The 25,345-nt window shown below is 43.3% G+C and overlaps 1 protein-coding gene across 1 annotated transcript in view; it reads left to right on the top strand.

Annotated features, from left to right (window-relative positions):
- The first annotated feature begins 429 nt into the window (after positions 1 to 429).
- atp2a3 (ATPase sarcoplasmic/endoplasmic reticulum Ca2+ transporting 3) overlaps positions 430 to 25,345 on the top strand; it is a 48,478-nt gene continuing 23,562 nt past the window's right edge. Inside the window, exons 1-5 of the mRNA XM_061086158.1 lie at positions 430 to 711; positions 13,148 to 13,165; positions 13,465 to 13,547; positions 18,449 to 18,553; positions 19,857 to 19,995. Coding sequence (XP_060942141.1) covers positions 594 to 711; positions 13,148 to 13,165; positions 13,465 to 13,547; positions 18,449 to 18,553; positions 19,857 to 19,995 — 463 coding nt within the window. The 5' untranslated portion in view covers positions 430 to 593. The remainder of the gene's footprint in view (positions 712 to 13,147; positions 13,166 to 13,464; positions 13,548 to 18,448; positions 18,554 to 19,856; positions 19,996 to 25,345) is intronic.

The following is a 25,345-nucleotide window of genomic DNA, read 5'->3' as shown; positions in this document are numbered from 1 at the left end:
TGTGACCTTGTTTGGATAAGTGCTAAACAAACAAAGTTATTATAAACACACGCAAGGAGCTCTGTGAAACTCGTTCTCACACAAGCAGCAGAAAAAAAACATTCTCTGGGCCCTTGAGCAAGGCACTGCCTGTCAGCTCCAGGGCCTGATGTGCACCTGAGTGTGTGATGAAGCCAAGACGCAGCTTCTGAGCTTTGTGTGTCCTGTTCAGAGATGCGTCAAGTGTTTGCATGAAGGCTCCGCTCAGGTACGCGCAGCCAATGGGAGCGCAGGAGGGAGTACCCGGGCGGCGGGGAGGCGCTGCGCACACAGAGCACACCTTCACATGGAGGAGATGAAGTAGCAGCGGCAGCAGTCCACCGACAGAGGAACCACAGCGTCTGTGCCGAGGACCCGGAGGTTTTTCTTCAGGGGGGACAGCAGGTGACACAGCGAACCGAGCGAGCCTCCGCCTCCTCCAGCGTCCGCACCGGTGGCGGAGACGTTTCACCTCCTTCTTCCCCTCCAGCAAACACCCCATCCGATTACCACAATACATGCATTTCGATACTACCTGCCTCTGAATCTGATCTGTCCGAGCCCGGTGAGTCAAGATGGAAAATGCGCACACCAAATCGGCGACCGAAGTTTTAGACAACTTCGGCGTGAACGAGAACACGGGGCTGACTCTGGAGCAGGTCAAAGTCAGCGTGGAGAGGTATGGACCGAACGGTGAGTAGTTTCTACACGTTATTGTTGTTATGATGTTTCCATCTCAGGTCCCAGCTGCAGCGTGTTGCAGCCTATTTCCATCCATGTGCCAGGAAGTCACACCACTGCGGGTAGATTTCAGGCCGCTCTTGTGCGTAAAACAATAATCCCCGTGGCGCGCAGTCAGTGGCACATTCATTCATGCACATGCTCGTGTTGAAACCATTCCGCGTGTTTAAGGAATACACCTGACACGGAGACAGCTGGACAGGGAAGGTATCAATGCAAATAAACCATGATTTGACTTTTTGTCTCCAGGGTATCCGCAGAGGTCACCTCACGTCAGGTGTGGTTTGAGAGCACGCTGTGCGTAATTGCCTTAAGAAAGCTTTATCCTTATCGAGGACTAACGTGCAACCCTGCTTGATTAAGTATAGCCACAAGTTGTGTGTGTGTATGTGTGTGTGTTTGTGCGTGCGTGCGCGTGTGTGTGGAGAGACAGTGCACATCCCTGGCTGTCGTGCAGGATCAGGAAATGCAGGCATGCCCAGGCCACTGCAGTGGAAGAAGATAATGGGGGGTGAATATAATGAAACAGTCAATCTCGAGCAACCTGTTTTCACTTTCAACAGTTATGGTTCTAACTCTCCAGTTCAGATTACAAGACCTCAGAGGGGAAGTGGATGTATATGTGAGAGATAAAGATCACACACGAGCAAACTTGTGCTGTCAAAACAGCAACAGTGCGAGTGAAATTACTGTTCATCAGGTGGGTTCCAGGTGAAGATAGAGTTTGTCGGTGAGGATCACACGGACACGAGCCCCTGGCTGTAATCTTCTCCTACATTCAGCTGGTGTTTGAGTTGTGTTTTCGTGTGGAGCTGGGACCTGACATCACCACACCTTCCCCAAGCTCCTGGCCTGTCATTTGCATGTGTGGCCAGGCTGTGGAGTAGAGCGGCACATTGTGCCAGTCAAACAGAAGCTCTTTTGTTGCAGCCAGCCACCCTACCCAGGGGCTTGTGATGACTTCATGGAAAAAAAGCAACGTCTTGCCACAGATAACATCTCTTTCGCTTTTAGCTGTGAACTTCCTGTCTCATGCATGCAGTGTTATAGATAAATGGAGGGAGGGAATACCCATTTTCCCTCCTTTTTAGGGCTCACTGCATAAAGGTTATCCACTACGGCTGCTCCCAAGCCGGCCAAAAACAGGAGAAACCAGCATTAAATTTGGTTTGTTTCCATTTTTAGCACATGTCATGGTGGAGTGATGTATGGCTGCTAAACGGCTCCTTCCCCTCTGCACACAAACCGCAGAGTTTGTAGTTGACTGCAAGGACTCTGTGTGAGCCTCAGTGTTTTGTTCCAGTGACAGTCTGTTCAAAGCTGTTTGCAGGTGGTATGATTACCTCCCTCCCTCTCACATGCATTCACCATGCTTCACTCGGCTAGAAAGGTTAGCAGGATCTGATTATCACAGGGATCATTTACCTAAATCAACACGTCCGCAGACAAAACGCGTCTGAGCTCAGTGCCGGTGTTTGTGTCGGCCCTGGACATGAGAGCGTGAACACAGGAGGTGAAAATGACACCGTCCTCTGCCGTTTCACCATTTTCACGCTCCGAGTGTCTGCAGGAGGAGGCACGCAGGGAGGATGGTGTGTCATGTTTGGCTCAGACATAACACTCCTCCGTGGGACCGGAGAGGTTTTTTATACACTCGATTTACCTCCGCATCTCTGGGGCGGATGGGGGAGTTTAACCAGCGCTGGTTTCCAGAAACGTCTGTGGACTGTCTGCTGGTTGTTAACAGTCCCATCAACCCCAGCATCAGTACATGACGAGTGTGTGTCCTGCCTCATTACTTCTATAGACAACACAGTTAAACATGTGGTGGAACCACTTTGAGGTTCTGTGTTATTGCCGGTTCATTTTTTTTTTTGCCCTTTTCGTATTGAGTCAGCAGAGTGACTCAAGAAGTATAGATTCTTACTTTTGATCAAAGCACGTAGAATATTGTTTTCCAGTGCCGCACTGTAAGTAAAGACAGGCAGGCGGTGACTGGGTTTCCTGGCTTTTAAGTCGGCCCTTTCATGTGCTCTGACAGACAAACCCCACTGACCAGCGTCAGAGTTTCTGATCCCCTTCTGCGATGTTGGAAAATTAGCTTGGATTCCACATCTGGACGGCCTCCTCTGCGAAGTCTTTGCTGCAGAAAGGTGGCGACTGACCTTTTTTAATCACAACCTCCATTCATGGTCAACTGACAGCAAAACGTATGTGCAACTTCATTCAGACTTCAGGAATCTATCTAATTTACTTTTGAGAACTACAAGCACCACAATTTTTCAGTTTAACGTCTTCATAGTGTGAATCGGATGTAGTAGAGGAAGTCACAGGCCTCTCTCTCTCTCTCTCTTCTTTTTCTCTTTCTTTTTTTCTCCCTCGAACACAAACACACTCACATGCTCTATATGTGTGTGGGTGCACAAAGAATGTTTGTGCTGTTACAGCTTGCGGTGCGTGATTGTTTTCGGTGCCCTCACAACCCCATTTTCAAAGGTAGAGTGTGTTCATGTTTGAAAGTAAAAGGCCATGTTATCCCCATGAGCATTCATCTTGATTGGTCGGTGGTGGTGGTGGTGGTGGTGGTTGTGAAGACGGTATTTTTCACACACGAGCTGAAGGATCATCCTGTAAAAAAGGGGCTGGGAATTCATTGATCCCTTTTCCCATTTCATCCTTTAATTTGACAAAACACTACTTTAAAGTTAGAAATATTAAAGTATAGTTCATTAATTAAAGCCATAATTAATCAGATTATGCTCCATAAATTACTATAAATGACTTTGCTGAGCTGAATACGCTTCGAAATGTGCTTTGGCTGTCTCTCGACACTCCCTGCAGGACAGGAGTACAATTGCGCAACATATTCAGGTTAAACAACCTAACAATGTATGTGATTGCACCATCCTGTTACACTGTGTGTAATGTTAGAGACGTATGTCTACTTACAGCCAGCATAAGGTAGAATAGCTTTCAGCAGTGCCAACAACAATATTCCAAACATCCACTGATGCAATAAAGACAAATCCTCTTTTCATCTATTGGATCCTCGGCTCTCGAGCGCCACTCTGCTTCTGCTGATTTCATTGATATGAGGTTATTTTAAACTCCTGTTATTGATTCAGTTATCAAATGTGTGAATTTGTTCTCCCATTGTGGAGATGCAACAACTCTCTGGCACCGACCAGGTGTTTGGTTTTCCGCCACTGATGTCCTTGGGTAATCATGCGACGTTACGGCACTTTCCTCCCTCTGGTTTCTTCCACGAATAGTAATTACAACTTCCTCTAGTGGGATTTCACTCACTCTGAGTGTCGTTTCTCTTCCTGTTCTGCAACTCCACATGAAGGCAGCCTCGACTTACTCGCTCAGGCGTTTGAAATACGAGGAGTCCTGCAGTTTCCTGCTCCTCCTTCACACAGACGCACTCTTGATGGCACATTGCAGCCCCCTCCTGTTGATTTGTGCTTAACTGTCCCTTGTTTCTGAAAAGTGTCCAGTTTAGGGTTAAATATGTGGCACCAGTGTTGCAGTGACAGGTACGTGGGTTGAGAAAGGACAATGAAGTTAGCAGAAAAGTCATTTGAGTCACTTCCCTGTTCTAGCCGGGCTCTGTGTGTGCCTGCCCCGGCTGCCTTCAAACCGAGCTGCAATCCTGTTCCAGCCTGTCACTTCGCTCCCACCTCTTTATTTGTCAGTCACCATCATGCTCTCATGGCGATGATGACGTTGAGCCACGGGGGTCGAATGCACTGCTGCTGCCGGCTGCCGCCCGGACGCTCTGCCACAGCGGACAGATGCATGCAGAGGTGATAGTGTTTAAAGGAGCAGGCTGTTGGTACACAGAGCACATGATGCTCAGTTTACATGTTTCTTTAGTGGAGGTTCTTTGAAAGCATTCAGATAGAGATGAGCTGTTTGTTAAGTACAATGACTTGTATGTAGGATCGCTCATTATCGTCTGGAAAGAACGAGTAAATACTAGAAGAGCCACGAGCTTGGATCAAATGGATAAACCTGTTTGCACTTCACAGGATCAGGTTTAGCACAAAGAAAACAAGTAGAATGGAAAAAACAGTGGAAAGTATTACTTCTTCATAGTAAATATCTACCTCCATAACCAATAATGCCCAAGATTGTTTACATCCAAAATACTTCAATTTCAAATTTGATTCAGTTTTTTCACACAGTTGTTAACAGTTCCCTCATTTTCCGTAATCCTTTTCAGAAACCTTGCTGGTGTCAGGCTCTTAATTTTTAACACATTTAATCCGATGCAGCGTGAGTGACACCTTAACGCAACATGTTGCAAGATTCTCTCTCGCCTACACTCATGCTCCCCCTATAGGCGGGATACATAATTCACCGTTGTAATTTCGAATCGTGGTTGGAGCGGACCGGGAAGAGACCGTACAGCACAAGACATGACAAACAAGTAATGGATATGACTTGTCCAATAACAGTGATGCCAGGTCAGCATCTGTCCTGCATCTTTTGGCCTCTTTTAGCACCCGCCAACGGGTGATATATACTCCTATATTCACCCTCGGTCGGCTTCTTGTTCCGTCACTTTCTCTCTTCCTCTTTTTCTCCTGGCTTCTGACATATACAAATATACATTTAAAACATATTGAAAACATTTCCAACGTTTTAAAATGTACCTACTTTAATTTTCCTCCATCGCTCCGGAGCTCAGGTCAGCAAAGTCGTACTGTAGCTTTTGATTGGACCTAAGTGTGGCACTGGTTTCTAAACCCAGAATAAACTCTATAAATATCACAGATATGTCAGTTTGCTGTTTGGGGGATTGCTGACTTTTTTTCACGGCATTCAGCTTCTTGGCAGGGTGGCATTGTGCCATCATCCTCACTGGCCTGTTTAGATGTTCAAAAATTGTTGCTTTGCACAGCTGTGACTTTGAAGAGGAAGCTCTGAGCCCCGACGAGATATCGGCTCTGTGCTAATCACCTCATGCATATCCTGCATGGTTGACAGGCCTGTCTGACTGCCCGCTGGCGCTCATGATACAATGTTGTGTTGTAAAATATTGAGCAAGTAGCTCTTTGTGTTTTTGTTTCAGTTTTTTATTTAAACATGCATATAACATACAACAAGGAGTAAACTTGATGTCTTATCTTTAGTAATCATCATCATGGTATGCAAGTGTTTGAAGTATCCAAATTAGACTGAATGAATTGTGTTCATCAAGAGGACATATTGAAGAACATGCTTTTTAGTGAGATCCAGTTTTCATAAAAATCATATCAAACATCAAATTAAAAGAGAAAGCAGAATAATACTGCAGTTAAATTTTAGCATACTGAATAAAAAAAAATGTCTTTTTCCCATTGTCAGAACAATCAACCAACAAATGGGCAGCTGTGGAGCTGAATCTCCTGCCATTTGTCTTATTAACGAATTCTACTTTCCCAACACGATAGTCTTTTAAGAAAAGAGCCTCACTTCTGAATGATCTTTGTGCTGCTTTGACAATTGTTGCTATATTTTACTGTGTCTCTAGCATGAAATAAATTTATAGATAATCAGGAAATTCAACATAGCATTAAAACAAAATTACTTGTATTGAGCAAGACATCTCATTCCCGTACACTACTGTTCTTTTTCCACCCGTGAAGGATAAAATAATTTTCCCTTTACTGAAATGAAACCATTATTTACTCTCTGTTGTACTCCGCAAAAGTTAATGTCATTTCAGCTTGGGAGTATGGATGTGATGGAAGGTTTTAAATTGTTGCTTGGTCGGAAAAATATAAATGCTTATGATATTTGACCCAGACTTACATCCATATAACAGCAATTGGATGGATTGCCATTCCATGTTGTTGAGTAATGGTCCCCAGAAGATGAATCCTAAAAACTTTGGAGACCTTGGTCCCTCTATTAGAGGAACCTATAAATCATTGATTGTAAATAAAATCGCCACACCTTCTTGATGCGATGGAACAATATTTAATACAGACTTTTACGGCTCTTAGAGGATGAACCTCGCTGACTCGGGTGAGGCCCTAAATATTCCTGTGGCATCATTATTAGGGTACTCTTCCTATTTTTCAGGGAAATCTTTCCGAAACTCCTCAACGGAATAGTGTTCATACATCATGTTTCCCTTAGAATTGTGAATTGCAAATTTCATGATCTCCTTTCATCTATAATTATCATTAAATTTCCAGTTTGCCAAGCGCTTTGGACTATGACCAAATACCCCAGCCCTGGTGCACTGTGTATGCTGCCATGGTAACATGCCTAGCTTAGATCAGAATCAGAATTATTTTATTTGGCAAGTATATTTGCACATACAGGACATTGCCTTGGTGTGGTTGGTGCACTGCATCTTCAGTCATGGTGGTCATGTTTAACATGAAAAACATCATGTTGCTATTGTCACTGTGAGCAAGTACTGAAGTAGACCCTGACAGAGCTGCTAACATGGCTGTTTGAACAGTGTGTTTGAATATAGCAGCTTAAATCCCGTGTGAGAGGCATCTGACTGCTCCTCTTCAGTAATTTTCAGTCAGGGTTCTGATCCCAGCTGAAGAGAAGCTGCTTGTGTCTGCTCTGTGACATTGTTTCATAATGCTGCAGAGGATTGGTCAGTTTTACCACTTCTGCTCCTCTGCTCACTTCCTCCTTCTCAGGGTGGCTCCTCTGAGGTCGGCAAGACGGGTAAAGATAACTATCGACACTCGCCCACTTGACATAGTTGTGTACGACTTCCTCAGAGAAGTAGCACCCGCCACTGACATATGTAAATGAAGGAAACCTTGACTGTGTCACTCTGCAAACGTCTCCTCTGCAGTCACCCATCAGGGCCTTTGTGTCAGAGATAATAAGGTTAGGGTGGAGAATGGGTTACATTTATAATTTACATTTGATATCATAATCATCCTCATGGCTTTTATAGGCCTGTTTTACATTCTCCCCACAGAGTGGGAACCTGGAGCTGCAGCCACTTACTGAAGCAGCACAACTGTGACTCCCTGCTCTCACCATTCCTATGCCGCCCTGCCATTGTTACCAGATGCACTATTATCACATTGTACAATACATTCGCCCTCTGTTAAATCCAAAATGCCCAAATTAGCATAATGTACGATCATTTCCTCGGCCAGTGACAGTGCCAGGAGTCACGGGTGGTAGTAAAATGTGGATCTACGTGTGTATACACATGCTCATTGTGATGATGTTCTTGAATATGTGCCATGCGTCTGCTTTTTTTTTTTGTATCATTTGACACAATGTCTTTCCCGGCAATCGTAATTTACGGACAGGCGAAGAATGAAGGAGACACAGGCAGTAATTGAGAGGTGGAGCTTAAATCCATGTTTATTTCATGTGGTTAGGTTTTTTTGCCGTGTCATATTCATAATAATCTAAATGTGTTTTTATGAAAGCGAGGATGCAGGGGTGCTGAGTGGGCTGCAGCACTTCATCTGGCAAGGAGTGTAGCTACAAGGGAAAAAACGATTGCTTTGAAAGTTTAATCATTAATTTTACCGAAGAACATTTTGAGAGTGGCATAGTAGCATTTGGATTTCATCTTAAGTATAGTCAGTGTGTTTTCTGTGTAGCATGTCTGATAGTTTGACGCACCTTCCGATGAAGACTAAGGTCCCAGTCACACACAGGTGAATGCTTGAGTCGAGAACCTTCGCCTTCAATTCACTTCCAATCGGTGAGAGCGGAGAAGGCTATTAAAACATTTGCTTCCTGTGACCAGGCAAATCGCAGCTTGGCTTTGAGTGGAGTTCAGCTCTGGTGAACTTTGACCCTTGATATTTGCCTTCGTGCATGGATACGACGTATGCAATTGTAAGCCTCTGGTACGATCCGGCAACATTTCTCATCCGGTGTGTCTGCTCACCTGCCTGCCATTGCTCATGAGAACTGTGTGTAAGACGCCCGCGGCTCAGGCCCTAAATGAGCTTGTTCCCTTCAGTTGGTGGAGATTGTTATCTCTGCAGTCAGAGCGTGCTGCATCAAAGCCCTGCTGATTGCATAACAGTTATTCTTGGTAAATTTTGACAGGCCCTGGCACATTACCCGTGAAAACGCTTGTTGGAAGGAGCCTCTGTGATCCAAGTTGTCATGGTAACGGCTGAACCCTTCTCATGTTTGTCGTTTACTCAGGACAGCCTGAACTCTAGCTTGTTAGCGCCCTCATAATGTGAGCGATAATTTGTTAATGGACTCCATCAGACAGGGCGGAGAAGAGGAGCTGCCGGTGCGAGCTCCTCTCACGTCCAGTTTCCCGCTTCCCGACTCTCCGGACTGAGGGAACCAGCCTCCTGCTGTTGTTGGCAACCGTCTCCAGGAAGTGTCTCCCCTCTGCTCGCTGGCTTCACTGCTGCTCGTAAACAAGCTCTTTTATTCATTGTCTGCTCTGGAAGGGCTGAGTGGCGAGGCGGGGAGGTTCTGTGGGGACACAGCGAGCGAGGGAGGAGGAGTGGTGGCTGAAGTCAGTGCTCAGGAATGTGCCTGGGCAAGCCTCGGGTTGACACAGCCCAGATGACTGTGAGGGAATCCTTGGCAGTGGGAGGCCGGGGAACCCCGTTCAACACCTCCAGCTCTTTCCGTCCCTCCTTCGCTCCCGCTCTCTCTCTCTCTCTCTCTCTCTCTCTTTCCCCTTGCCTTTGTCTTGTCCTCTCACTCAGTCTCTCTTTGTCTCCTGCCCTCGAGCTGCAGCCAGCCTGTCTGCCATAAAAAACATTACACAAGTGAGGAGGCACAGTAATGGGGAAACAGGCTTATGTCAGACTGGTGGAGCATGGAAAACAGCAGAAGCCACTTCTCCACGTCTTGGCTGCCGCTGCTGGCTGAGTGCAGCCAAAAGTCCCTCGTGAGTTCAACTGTGTCCAAACTGAACTCTGAAAAGTCAGGCAGGTTTATTCAGGATGACTCATCAGCTATTATTACACTGGCTGAAGATGGTCATTCATGGAGCTGAGAGATGACCCCGGCACGAGGGTCAGCGGGGTTTGTTTTCTCAGGCTACATCCATGATACTACACTTTCCATTTAAAATGACATTTATAAGCTGAAACCATCAGTGTCCAGGCAAGTGGTTTAGCTCCGGATCAGTTTCAATCCCTCTCCATACTAACGTGCCTGAAAACGCATATCACGTATCCTCTCCCGCACACCGGACATGCACACGCCAGTTTAAACAGAAAGCATTTGGTTGTTAGTTGCAGAGAGTCCAAAGCTACAAACAAGCAGCGATGGTGACATTTCAAATCCAGAGTTGAGAGAGACCAGGGTCAGCATCGCTTGTAACTGAAGATCCATGTTGCGTTCTACACTAATAGCCGAGGCTAATGGCGGTAGTTTTCTTCTGAAATGGGGTCATGTGATAGGAGCCTGAATCAGCGAAGGCTTTGTCATGACTTAAAAGATCCAATCAGGGTCTCCGTCATCATTTTCAAACATAAACACAAAACATAGTACCTGGAGTTTTCAAACTAAAATGTGGCCAGCAATGTTTCCAAACTTCTTCATCTTCCAAGCAGTGTGGACGGAGTATCCGCAGCAGAGTTGATGCATTTTCAAATGAAAACATGGATGTATTCTTTGCAGTAGATCACATGCAGGTTTGACTGAAGGTGCTGCATTATCAGTTCAAAATTGGCTTTAATGCTTAATAGCCGGTTTTGTGCAGCAACATTCCATTCCACTCCCCCTGGTTTTATTAGCAAACAAATAAAGACAATGATTCCACCTGAAACTTTTTCATATTCTGGGGTATAAGAAATCTCCAGATTGCCTTTGCCGTCCCTTCACCAATAAAAAACACATTTTACTGCCGAAGCCATGATGTGAAATCATTTCTCTTTCTTGCCAGTGGCACGTTTAACGCGAGTCCCTGCGAAGCTTTTTATTTTTGGAAGGATGCTGTGAGCTCATGTCATGGGCCTTCCTCTGTCCAGTTTTATATTCGCGGTCTGGTCAAAACATTCAGAACACGAGGTTTCCACTGCTCGAAGGAGAACACTGCTGTCATTTAGGGATACAGCCCACTGCCGGCTAAAAATAGCTGCTTTCCTCTCGTCACTCTGTAATGCATGCTGTAATTTAGGTTTCTGTCATGACTTAATGCAGCGTATACTGAGCATTTCTTGCACGACAGAAGTAAAAAATTGTTTTGTGTCAGAAAGCCACTTTTCCAGACTTTGATAAGAAATGCAGCATATGGAGCATTTAATAAGCTGATCAGATGACATGAAATCATGAAGTTCTTCAGATGTGATGGATGTTGTTTGTTTCGTTGGACCTGTTTGATCCATAACTCATAACTGGACTTGATGAGAAGCTGACAAACGCAGTGACTAAGCGCGTCTGCGTCTCATTATTTTGACACTGAGCAACAGTTCTCGTCGAGTGGAGTTTTTTCAGAATATGACTGATGTGTTTTCTGCTCACAACAGTGACTCCTGTGTGGTGTGGGGGTTGTGTTCTGGTGATCAACTCCGAGTGCTCTCATGCTCGGCTTGTGTTAAAACGCAAAACAAACGCATCTTTTCTTTGTAAATGTTTTCTGAAAAATAACATGATGAGGTGAACAAAGAGAGAACTGGCAGTTTTAATCTCTGTTTGGTTTTTGTGATACTGATGCACAAAAGGTTAAGTGCAGAAAATCAGCCTCTGCTCTGACCTGAGACGGGCAAATTAACTCTAGTATAGAGAGTGAAGCTGCAGTATGAATGTCAACGACCACCACAGGTCTGATTTTGGTATTTCATGGACAAGCTAAGAAAGGTGAGCTCCATTCTAAAAGTCATTTCAGACTAAGCTCCTACTATTGATTTTGTTTCATTGCCCCGTCTTTAAACTGTTATTCTTTCATTGAATTAAAAGTGAAGCAACATCGACTGAAAAGTCACCAAAGATCCCAGAGTCCACAATGAGGTCTCAGGGTTGTACGAGTAACGGCTCAAACACATATGCATTCAGATTATTCTGATATGAAAAATCGGGAAATTACTCACATTTGAGAAGGTGGATAAGACAGAAAGCTAGCTGTGTAGAGAGAGAGTGTGGTAAGACATGCAGAAATAACCTTGATGGGCTACAGCTCTACCAAGTGAGCTATACGCCGTTTTAAATTTTAATTCTTATTTTTCCCCTTGCACTGCATTTTTTTTCTTGTGCTGCTCTATGATTGTTAATTTCAATAAGGTACAACTTATGTTTTCTTCAAAATGATTATAATATCTAAGTGCCAAGTGTTATAGTACTCATTATGCAGACTGGCCAATTTCAAAGTAATATACTATATTATACTCTTCCTTTCGGTAGCTTGCAAATGTCCCTCTAATAAAACACCATAATTTATTTACTGAATATAAATTAAGTATTATTTATCAGAATCTGAGGAGTAGGTGGGAACTTTATATTAAATAAGTGGAGTGGAGTTAAAAATACAATATTTCCTCCTAAATTGTTGTGGTGTAAAGGTACACACAGTATAAAATGGAAATACTCAAAGTACAAGTACCTTAAAATTATACCAAAGTATGAGCTTGAGTTGTGTAGGCCTACTTGGTTACTTTACACCAGGGCCAAAAATTATATTCCTTTTAGGCAAATTTGTTCATAGTCTTCAATGATGTTAAACATGTGTTTAGTCAAAACCAACTATTTAAATATGCCAACTTGGTCTTTGAGAAAATATTTGATGACATGTTATCAGCCAAATGCTCACTTGATAAAATGATTGCACATGTATAGAAAAACAATTGGCTTTACAAAGAAATATGAATTGATCGGATAAAACTGAAGCTACTTTTGACCACTGGACTAAATTCCATAAGACTGAAAACACAGTTTTATTCACACATTTGAAAACATTTGTGTTCAGACGGCCTACAGAGCAGAAGATGAACAATCGCACCATATCAACAGCTTTGGTTATATAATAAAACAGTTTATTAATACAATATCTGTACTTACAATGTATTGAGTCAGTCATTATACTGCTGAGTAGATTCTGGAGACTTGAAGCTGCATTAAAGGTGGAATTTACAACCCGCTGATTCAGAATCACGTAACAAATATTTTCCCCTAATCATATTGTACCATTAGGTTTATTCATTCCAGTAACAGTACGTGAGCAGACGATAACACTCAGCATCAAAAACAACAGTGTTGCTGTGCAGCCGTCTGAAAATTAGTCATTGCATCTAAGCAGGACAATTTTGCAGAGCGAGTTTTAATGTGTGTGTGTGTCTCAATGTCAGACAGATTAATCAACTCTATTAACTTCTCTTTGACTTTCTCCTCAAACCCCCCTCCTTCTTCTCTCCCTCCACGCTCTCCTGCTCCGCCGGCAATTCGATTCCTTTACACCTGGCATGGCATGTGACATCCACAGAGCTCCCGGCTGAAGAAGGTAAATATTGATCTTTCCAGTGACCTGCACTCCTCCTCCCTTTACTACCTGATTATGAGTCTCGAGCCGGGATCTTTTCTTTTCTGTGGACCCAGGGCTTAACTTTAGGGAGTGTGCACGGCTGCAGCTTTCCACCCATGGACACCCTCAACTACTCCTCTGTAAACACAGGGAGTGTCTTGTGAAGAAAGTCATGTCAATAGATCTCACCGATGCTTTAAGTGCACAGGCAAATTTCTTGTCCTTTTTTACTTGACATCTGATGTAACATGATGGTCATTTGTCTTCTTATATTTCAGGCAAGTCCCTGTGGGAGCTGGTGGGAGAGCAGTTTGAAGACCTCCTGGTCAGGATCCTGCTGCTCGCCGCCTGCGTTTCCTTCGTAAGTACGACCCCAGCTAGTTAAAATGCCACTGGCTCTCACTGCATTATTCCCATATTCCGATGTACCCCTGTGGGATTTGAGACCCAAATTGGACACTGGCCTGGCAGCCAAATAAACTGCTCCATTAGCTTTACGCAGCTTTATTCCCCTATTAAGCCTGTTCAAGTTAGCTGTCCCTTTTTTCATGTGGAAACTTGTGTATTACTGGCTTTTCCAACCAGTGTTGATATGGCTTCAGTGAGGGGAACGGGGCCAAGCACCTCAGTAAAATTGGAAACAAAGCTATCAATCAAAGCTCCCTCTGCTGAAGGGCCTCATACGGTGACCCAGCTTGCCCTCCGAGGGCGTAGAAGGTCGAACGGGGGGGAGTGGGGGAATCCGGACTGCATAATAACTTTTCCAGCAATTACAGCATGTCCCCGGTGTCTCTGGAGGAAATCGCTGTTGCTATTTCAGTGAGTAGGAAAATTGCTCTAAAAATGTATATGACACAATATATCGTTTCTGGCTGTTAGTATAGAGGCTCTGAGTTCAGGCGTGGGCTGTAACTGCAGGACTTTGGAGTGCGGGCTGACTTTTTTCCTCATGTAAATCAGGCTTTCCTTACTTTAAAAAGTTTGTTTATAGTGGAACACAGCTCCTGTTCCACTGCTGCACAGACCCCAATGCTTTACAATGTCATCATGGCTTGGAGTAGCTGCTGCTCAGTAACAACAACAAGGTTCCTCCTGACCTGCAGCTGTATTCATGAAACCTTCTAGCACAAGAGAGTTGGTCCCTGAAAATCTATGAAAACTCTTGGATGTATGATGTTTCTAAAGCATTTCTCTCAGTTAAAGATAAAATATGTAACAATTCTTAATTAAAATGTATATATATTTTGTTAACTTGTGTACTTCCATCATCCCAATCTCTCCAAAAATTTTCAAATGCAGAGAAATTTCGAATTTTATTCAGGGTTTTAGTTTGGTCGCCTTTTAATTGCATCATATCTGCTGGACCCGAGGCTTTGTCCATCTCTGCAGTAACTTCTGGGGAAGGCGACATATGACACAGAAAAAATTAATTGCTAGCCAGTTAGCAAGTTAGCCAGTTGGCTGTTTTTTCCTTCCACTGTTAGTATTAGTCACTGGTAATGGATCACGATTATTAATTGTTGTTTGCTGCGTTAGCTGAATGAGATAAATAAATCCCCTCATTTATGAACACATTTTGCGCCCGAGTCACATCAGGTGAGTTTTCAACGTCAATGGTGGTGGAGACAACAACTCCCATGATCCCATGCTGCTACACGATGTCATCAAACCAGCTATTTTGATATTGTTTCGATTTTTGGACCCCTAGTGGCCAAAGTTAGTTATTTAAGATCCTTACAAGACAAAAGCTATTCTCAAAGCATCTTAGCCTTTAAAGCCGTTTTCAGACATGACCTGCGAGTAAAGTCAGGAGAATTGCGATTTGTTAATGCGATTGTTAATTTTTTACACGCCGCCCAACACCACTACTTACCGTATATGCACTGGCAAGTAATCACAGTAGTTGATCAAAGCTGAGCCCCTTGTTAATATTGAATAGATGACTTAAAATGACCATCATTGGAATTAAAATGTAAACAAAACTTCCAGCATGTGAAAAAGCAAATGGACAAGTAGGCTTGTGTTTTCAAACCTTCTGTCTGCAACTTTTAAAGTAGGGCTTACAATTTATTCAACAGAACAGTTTTCACAAGTACCACATGTCTTAAAGCTAGGGTTGGTTATCCTGAAAAAGTTAGCAAGAGCGTGCTCCGCCTTGAATAAATGTAAATGATACATCCCAGTCCCCTCCCATCAGATACGCAGACCAATGATTGGTCTTTATTGTTTTTGATTTCACTGTTCATTCTATGGCCATTGTCACCAAGATATTTCTATTTTCTTATATCAACCATTCACAAGAATGCATCATAACTGTTCACAGGGTCAACAACACCTACTAATGATTTAAAACTCTCTGTTCCTTGCTTAGAGTTGCTTTGAGGATTTTCCTTCATCACTCCTAAGCTTTGACTCCTTGTTATAATTTGTGAGTGTAATTTAGGGGAGTATGCCGAGGGTATTCCCAGAATGTTTGTGTAAACAGTCCCCGATCTGACTACAAAGTACAAATATATTACACTCCAGAGCATTTCAGACAAATGTTCAGAGCTTGTCTGTTGATGAATTATATTCCCTTCGTCCTTTTATAAGCTCTTCTATTTGCTCACTGTGTTGTAAGTCTCCAGTATAATCAGGGAGTGGCTAAAGCTGAGGGACTTAGTCGAACCTCATTTGGATGTTGGTTTGAACATATTCAAATTGAGATGATTAGAATCTGCTGCCTTCTTTGCACGACACAAGAGTGAAGCTTGTTATCAGACACAACCGGTTAGGAGTTGGACTCCCTTACAAGATATACTGTATGTGACATCACTACTACTATAAATAATTTAGCCATTTTATTGTAGTTTATCTATTTTCATTTTAACTGAAGCAATAAGCCTTTAGTTATTTCCCTGGTAGGGTTTAATCAAAAGAGCAGAGCCACGGAGAGCTGTGCTTACCACCAGAAACAAACATTTCACTTCCTCCCTTTGAGTTTACAGAAGAATGAGGGCTGATGCTATACTTGTTTTTCTGCCTCATGATGCTTAGTTAACACCGGGGAGCTTGAGAGAGTACAGGAAGAAACTTTAAAAAGTCAAAGTGATTGTTCAATTGGATTTCAAGCCTCCATTGTTTACAGTGCATTTTTTTTAATAGCTGACCTTATGATCAATTTGATATGAATAAAATGTGTTTTTTCCATTTAACTGATAATTCTGCAACGTACCAAAACCCCTGGAGACGTTCAGAAATAAAAGGCCATCTGTCGGCTCGTGTGGTGCTCAGTTATACATGTGGGGTGTGAGGAGAGGTTTATTTTGGTGACACAGCTTTCATATTCAAAACCAACACGATAACAGGAAAGAGGCAGTTAAATATCCAACAGAAATCCTCATCTCTGCTTTTGAACGGAGAGGAAAAGCAAGCGTTAGGGATTCAGGCCGAAGGTTTGATGACTGAAGTGTCTTCTGAAGTGTCCTTCACTAAGAGGACAGCGATGTTGCCCTCCAGTCTCAGCGCAGTCAGTGGAGAGATTTAACATCCCAAATGATGGGGAATGATGAGCTATCGATCTGGCTTAGGCTGCCATGACTTACACACTGATGCTCAACGTCGTCTCATCCCATCTGCAAATTAAAGCACAGATCCACTCTATCCCTCCTTTACTCTCTGCTGCTTTTGTTGTCAAGTAATTTCAGTTTCTATTGAATTTCATTTACAAACTGGAAAGATAGGAGTAAAATAATTTCTGTGCTGCAATGGGAAAATGTTTCTGTTACCATTTCCTGAAGATGTGCTTTGTTGCTTATTCCACCAACTGCCATGGAGTAACCATCTCTGAAAGCTTAGCAACCAGACCAATTCACATTTGAGAATGGTCCCTAGGGGGCGTCATCAATGGGCACAGAGTAGACCGACAACCAATCACAGCGATGACTGAAAAATGTAAACGGATAATATACAGCAGTTGTTTGTTCTTCTTTTTGAGGAATCATACCCTCCCAATAATGTATCTAGCAGGATTCCTATTGGCTTTCCTCTCAGTCAAAACTCGCCCATTTTACATAAATGGTTATGATTGGTCCGAACAGTTTCAGGATGGATAGAAGTAAGTCTGACTGGAAGGGGACAGATCCATCATCAAGAGCAAATAGAAAGCTCACTGATTGGTTTCCAAGGCTATTAGTATTCGGCTTTAATCCTGTGTCTGGTTATAGAGAAGTAAGAGGCAGTGACTCCGTAGTTTACTCACAGTCTCTGTGAAGATGTTATTAGAGCCAATCCTTTTGATGAGTAAAACCTTTTTAACGTTAATTTCTATTTTCATGGTTGACTGATTATGCACTGTAACTTACATCTACATAGTTTGGCCATTTGTAGCGTGTTTAAGGCATGTATTTGAAGCAACTATCCTTATTTATTTATTTTTAGTATTTATTTTATTTTATTTACGATCAGAGAGATTTGGTGCACTGTCATGCGCTGTGCTGCGAAATATGCTCCTTCAAAACTGAGCCTCATAAGATTGAAGTTCATTCAGTCTAATCTTGACAATTTCATTTTTCCAATGATTTAATTTCCTGCAGGATTCAATTTATTTTTATTGCCCTTGTCATTTTAGGCATCGTCTTGTTGCTCTAGGCAACTCAACATTTAGGTGTGTGAGTGTTTGTGTGTGGTTCAAACTCACCAACCATTTGTTTTAATATGTTTTTCAATATTTGAACAGTTTTAATGGTATGAATAAACTTGCAAAAATATAATTAGTGATCTAAAGTAAATAACAGTCTGCTGAGTGGATAGAGAAATGCCTATTAGGCTTTTTAGTATTGCATCACTTTGTTCTATTTGTTCTGACTGCCTGCAGCCACTGTTGTCCTGCTGGATGTGAGACATGTTAGCTTTTCTTCTTCTCTCACATTGCTCTGCAGTATCTTGTTATTGTACTTCTTCCAGCCTGAACTCGTAACTGTATTTACTGCAGCGGACTGGCTTGGACTCGGTCAGCCATTCGGTTGAAAGTCACATTCAGAGAAAAGAGAGGGTTATGAAGAGGTCATTGAATTCATCTGACACGGTTGGAGAGCCTCGGCTGTAGCAACACACTCCAGCTTCTGTCCAGATTTCACTCTCTTCCTCCAGGTTTCACTGCCCCACCACTCAGACGCTTTTTCTCCCAAACATGTTACAGGGAAGCCCGTCTGTGAAAATGTGTCTGAGCTGCTATGTAATATGTCAGTCTGCTCATGTTATGTCTACTGTCTGTTCATACAGGTACTGGCTCTTTTTGAAGAGGGAGAGGAGACAACCACCGCCTTCGTGGAGCCTATTGTTATTCTTCTCATCCTCATTGCCAACGCAGTGATCGGGGTCTGGCAGGTAAGAAACTCTTCATCCCCTGTCTCTGTGTATTGTGAAGTGAGTGCATTCCAGTTCTCATGGTTACAAGGTTCCAGTTCACCGGGTGATTCATCTTTTACCCATGTACTATATTCAAACTGACACCAGTGTGTTAACGTCTGTCCAAGTAGTGCCTTGATGTGAGGTGAGGCTGTTGACAGTGGAACAGTCACGTCTGTGCGTCAGGTCAGAACGGAAACAGACCGTGAAGCTCATGCAAAATGCCAGCCTCCATGAGGAAACAGGAATTTTAAAATAGATACAGGCATCAATCAGCCCTTTTAGAGGAGATGTCATGTTGCCCATGTACACCTGGTATTAAAGTGTGTCTGAATGTGTCTCCTGTGAGCACAGATCTCACCTTCTCGCTCTACATGCAAATAATCCCAACTGTCATTTGTGTTTACCAAGGTCAAATGATGTTGTTTTAACCTAGTTTGAGTTTACAGTTGTGTCCAGTGACCATGTTTTTGTGTGCGTCTGTGTGACGACCGAGTGAGAATGAATGAACGATTTTGGCAATTTAAAGGGATAATTCACCCAGAAATGACAATTCACTCATTATCTACTACGCCGATGGAGGGGTGGGTGAAGTGTGAGTCCACCAAACACTTTAGGAGCTCAGGGGAAAACTTAGTAGCAGCAGAATCCAATACAATTGTAGTCAATCGTGACCGCTCTAACAAGTTTACCCCTGAGACTACAGAAGTGTTTTGTGGACTCAAACACTTCACCCGCCCCTCCATCGGCATAGTGGTGAGTAGATAACGAGTGAATTTTGATTTTTGGGTGAACTATCCTTTAAGAAAAGTTGTATTATGTGGTGATCAGTGTTGACATTGTGGTGATGGCGACAAACTAATCAATGTATGGACACTGAGATGCGTTTGAACTGTATCGGTCAGAGACGTCAGCTGAGTGGGCGTCTCTGCATATGTGGCCAAAGATGAATTGAACCTTCACATGCGAAAATGATGTGGCCACATGCCTCTTAGAACACAATCGCAGTGATTGGATCTCTGGAAGCATTCAGGACACATTCGTTCGGACTTATTTGTTCAGACTTGAAATGGAGCTCAGAGCCCTTGTGATTGGCTCACTCAGGATGAATGTTAATACCAGGTCTGAACAGTGTCCCAGCGAGGACTTGAAGACTTATATTAGAAGGATTGCTAAAATGTCCACGTACACCCTTTTGAAAAATATTTGATTTTCAAAAGTGTCTCTCGCCCTTTGGTCACGAATTTCTCTGTCCATTTTCTGGCACTTCTTCCCTACACAGGAGCGCAATGCTGAGAGCGCCATCGAAGCCCTGAAAGAGTACGAGCCAGAGATGGGCAAGGTGTACCGCATGAACCGCAAGGCTGTCCAGAGGATCAAAGCCCGAGAACTCGTCCCAGGAGACATAGTGGAGGTGGCAGGTAAGCTGTAACCTGCACCCAGACAAACTCCTCCCGTCACCCGCTGGGACTAATTGATGCTTTGTCTGCCTTCAGACCACTCTAACTGCCTGTGTGCCGCCACTTACCTCTGACACACACTCACAGAAACATGCACTCACACAACCTCAGCCACTCATTCATGAGTCTGGAAACACCGTTGGAATATCTCAGACTGAATTACATAAGAGTCTTTCCCCTGGATGTGCAGGTGCCAGGGCTCTCATCCAGTTGTGTCTATTTGTGTGCGTGTGAGGTTGTGTGTAAGTGGCTGTGGTCAGCCCTTGTATTTAAGGCCCAGTTGAATTTTCCAGCCCTCTCCCCATCCCTCTGCTTTCCATGCTCTCAGTCTCACCACCTGGACACCGCTGGATGTTTGTCAGCTGCTCACTCGCACTCCCCTTACGTTACATCCACACAATTCCCCCTCTGTAAACTCGCCCATGTGTGGGCAGCCTCGGCTAAGAATAGTGTTGTTGTCACTCCGGTTCCAGAACATCTGTGAATGCCAGATTGAATGTGCAAGCAGACACACACACGCAGCACCAAGGAGATCTCCTCGCTTTAAACATAAACGGCTTCTGGAGCGCGATCTTCGCCCTTGCACGGCGGGTGATTTGCCTCAGACGGCCGCAGTGATGCATGAGAGCGGAGGCAGAGCTCAGGGAGTGTGTGAGAGATCACAGCGTTCATTCATAAGCACAGCACGGAGAGGAGAGGGGAGAGATTATACACCGCGTTGGTTACAGTGACGCCTGGGCTCGATTTCAACACAAGGTTTCAGAAACGGAAATTAAATCCCACCCGTCCAAGTAAAGATCGCAGTGGGCTTCTAAGAGCGTTCCCCACAGGAAAGTCAGAGTTGGATATTTCATAGATTTTTAATTTAAAATCACAAATAGTTTTTCTTGCACTAGTCTAGTTCACATCACTGGTCTGACGTGTCTGTGTGTTTATGTCAAAGCCAGCAGCTCCTTGGAATTTGGGCTTGTTACGGCCGGTCACCTCACAATCACACATGCATGCGCACAGACAGACAAGCCCACGCAGGTACAGCAAGCACTAAAATGACTCGACTCAAACCCCCCCCACCCATCTGACACCACTAGCACTGTCAACACCGGCAGTGTCACCATAGCGACGCGCGGCACCCTGCTCATCTCCGTGTTGCCGAAGTTCACGAGGGGCTGAGGTATAATGACACCGCTGATGACAGCGTGGAGGCGAGACAGATACGACTTTAAATGAAGCAGCTGCTGTTTGAATAAGGGATCTGATGTTTTTGGTCTCAGTCAGCAGCTGCTGGTGGATCCACGGTGGGTGTCCCATTGTGTAGTGACAGTGGGTAAAAACACTAGGCTCCAATGCTATATCTTCTGTTGATCAGTATTTAGTTTCCTGAATGATGAACTGGACAAATGTTGCAGATAGAATATGCATTAAATAAAAAAAATCATCAATTCATCAGAAATACATGAATGATTAGAAGACAAAAATGCCAATAAACTTAACATTTCTATCATAAAAGAAGGTTTGCGTTTCTTCACACAGAAGTCACACACCCCAGCCGATTGTTTTCTAGCCAATTACAAGAGACCATCCATTTAAATATGACGTCTTCCTCACTGATCCCTTCCTCACAGTGCCGTTTACTAAGCTATTTTATACAGTCATATCGTACTTTAATTTATACTTATTTTATTATTTTACACAGTTTCATTTTAAATTTAAAAAATTTGAGACAGATTTATCCTTTTTATTTGACATCCTTTAATCTTTTCATCTCTTTTAAATCTTTTATCATGGTTGAAGTTGTTTTAAACTGTGCTTTGAGATGTGAGTTGTTTTCTCTTCTATTTGTCTCTGAGTTTGTTTGTTTTGAATGCCCTGTACAGCATCATGAATCTATCTCTGTATGAACAATGCTTTTTAAAAGAGATCGCCTTGCCTAGTTTAGAGTCTCAACCAGGCTCAGATGTTAAAAAATGTTACTCAACAACTAGCTTTGGGCTCCCACTTGTGTAGGGAGTCTTCTGTTTCCCTCTGCAAGCTGCTGGACTAATCCATTTTACAAGTGGAGCCATCAGCACCAAGCCGAACTGTTTATCTTTATTTGTTGCAATAAATGGTTTAATTATGACGATAGCACTGAAGACAAGTTAAAAAGTAAAACCTATTGTTCAAATGAGACGAAAAGGCATAGACAACTCATCATACATGAATAACTAATGGTTTGATCTGGATGTCTTGTAATAGTGAAACCGTTGCAGATGAGGTGCTCATCAAGGCTGAAATTCCAGTTTAACTACACAATGCAATAACTGTCTATTTTAAGAAGAGGTATGATGGTGATGTTATGCAAAATGCAAACTGTCATATATATTTAGATAATCAACGCGTCGTTGTGTCTGACATAATGTTGTTGCTAAGCAGTTTTAAAACAGGGGTAAACAACGGAGGTAGGTAACGCGCCACATGCTCCTCTCACTTAGAAAATATGCGTTTCAGCGATCGTCAGGAACACCCATCTGACTGCAAATGTTGTGACAAAGAAAACAAATTAATATTTTCCTTTCCTACATGGACTTCCCAGGCTTTCCTGTACTTCAGATTAGCCGGTGGTTGTTCCATGGGAACTCGATGTTGGGGGGTAGAGTAAACTGTGCGCAGTTCTCGGAAAAGGACACCGTTCGACCACAAGAGCCTTTGAGGAGAGAAAAGAACATTAAATATATTTACTTGAGTTTCCACGGCCGCTGCACGCCTGCCCTTTTTTCTACGTGCACTCGGCCGATGCCAGCCCCGTTACGACACAGTTGTGATTTGCGCCTCCACTGGAACTTTCCTCTGTTTTTCTTGAATGGAGTGACTGCAGTGGTCAGATCGTCAGGAACTCCTGGAGGGTTTGCACCGAGCCATTCCCAGTATCGAGTCACGGTCAGCCTGTACGTGAATGGAGACATCTCTGCCAGTGTATTATGCAAGATGGTCAGATTTTGTTTGGAGTCCAGTTTTACGAAATGGAAAGGGAGATCTGTTGAAACCAGCTGGCTACCTAGTCATGAATGCATGCGTTGTATATTGTTTCTTGCTTCTAATCACTAATAACAGACAAATATGTGATCTTTATATCATTTAGAAGAGTATCTGAACTCAGCACAGCTGCATTAGGACTTGAATTGCTCTTCTGGCAGATGGAGAGTGTCTGTGGGAGGCCAAGGCAGAAAGTGAAGGTTTGATAGGAGACCAGGAGTCTGTGGGTAGGCGTTTTGAAAAGCCTCTCTTTTCTGCCCTCGACCGGTCCTGCTACAGTGAACCTGTAGCCCCCGGCCACCTCCCACACAGGCAAACCACACACTTCTCTCCCCCTCTCCGCCTCTCCTGCTGTTCTTCTCTCACAACCCATGGGTGTCAGACGGAGGACGGCAGAGAAATATCGAAATTGAAGCGCAGCCATATTCAGCCACAGCACTAAGCATATACAGAATGGCTTCTTCATCCATCTCTCTCACCATCTCTGGTCCTGTTATTAAAAATCCCCCCTCGAGTCTCAGAGCATCTACCGACTCATTCCAAAAACTTCTGTCTCGATGTGGAACGCATATCTCAAGAACAGTTTATCTTATCGGCTTCACACAATTGTGAATCCCCAGGGAAGTGCGGTTGTAAATATGGTACGATTTGGATACACGATATGTGAATTAACTTTGAATAAACAGGCGACCAACACTCTGGATTCATTCAAACCTAATATAACAGACACACGTGAACAATAATAATGAAAATTCTATTTAATTTTATAAAAAATTAACAACAATCAATTGTTTAATGCCGATAAACCAGGTAGGATGAACTTCACTCAGTCTGCAGCATGGACTGTAGCTCTGCACACAACGTCCAGCACACAAACGATAAACAGTGAAAGTATAGAGTAGAACTGTGTGAGGAGGACAGGCAGGTCTAGAAAGGACACTTCACTAGTTGAGCTAATGTCAGGAGGAGTTAGCTCAGAAAGAAATGGAAAAAGATAACGGAAATATCAGCAACTCTGAAAACTTCACAGTGATCCGTGCCTGCACAGAAGCCATCCTGCCTGTCGAGTGTCGTAGACCAAGGATAAGTAGAAAATCAACCAGCTTTTTAATGCTGAAAAGCTTTGGTAGAATCACAGTGAGTCCTTTTGTTTTCTGGTTGTCATTAACACTGAGAAGCGGTGATGCCTGAGGACTCTCAGGCGGCATTAATGAGACAATTATCACACAAAGGAATGATCAGTGCTCTTTCCTTGTCTGTCTTTTATGAAAATCAATTCAATCTGTGTTAATCACCAGGTTCTGAAGTAGACAAAGCAACAGCCACTTGGTGTGAAGCATTAGATAAGAAGTTTAATATGGAAGCTTAATGAACAGACTATCCGACTGTGGTGGAGAAGATGAGAAGCATTTACTGCAGGCTTCATCTGCAGTTTCTGCCACTTGTGAGGACGGGGTGTTATCAGAGGAACGGAGAGAGTGAAGGGAGAACAAAGAGGAGGTGAAATAATCGATCATTTGAAAACGGCAACATGACTCCATCAAGGCTGTATCGAGCGAGCCGTTGTTTACTTGAGGCTGCAGCCGGAGCCTGGTCTGAATCCAACCATGTTTCTTTGCTCGGGGATTTATTGTTCGATCACAGACACTCGATAGGGTGTGTGTGTGTTCACCTGCAGCTAAACTCATGGAATCCTCAGAGGACACAACATAAGCTGAAGGTCAAACTTCTTAGGAGACCAGCGTCATCTTCCCTGTATGTCTTAAAGTGGTATGTTAGCCTCAATTTGATGTCCTGTTTTTGGGATGGCTCTTGGCCTGTGAGTTGGTTGCTCCTTTATTTCACAACTGTGGCGCAGACTGAAGAAACTATCACGTGTATAACCATGAAACTTTATACAGAAACTCATGGTCCACATATTTTACTGCCGAATATCTGTGGGGATCCCCTGAGTTTTCCTCTATTTCAGTGAGAAGGTTGACATTTCTGGTTCAGGGTGAAATATTTTGTGAACTAGATCCCCACAAAATGTGTTTCTGATGTTCGCGGTGTCTTGGTGATAAGTTATAATCTCCAGATTTTTCCTGTAGGTCAAGGATTTTGCCTCTTCAGTGAAACAGCTTGGCATATCACAAAGATTTTTAAAACATTATATTAAATGTCCATATATATCTAATGTACACATATTAAATTTGTGATATCTTGATGGTCATGCCAACATTTCCGATTCCCCAATGGCTGCAAAACTGATGACAAGACTCAGCTGTACATTTTGCTTTATGCTAATTTACAAACGTTA

The sequence above is a fragment of the Limanda limanda genome, chromosome 14 (assembly GCF_963576545.1).
Source record: "Limanda limanda chromosome 14, fLimLim1.1, whole genome shotgun sequence".
NCBI lineage: Eukaryota > Metazoa > Chordata > Actinopteri > Pleuronectiformes > Pleuronectidae > Limanda > Limanda limanda.
Note: the sequence above shows the minus strand (reverse complement) of the source record. Positions and strands in the feature narration are given on the sequence as shown.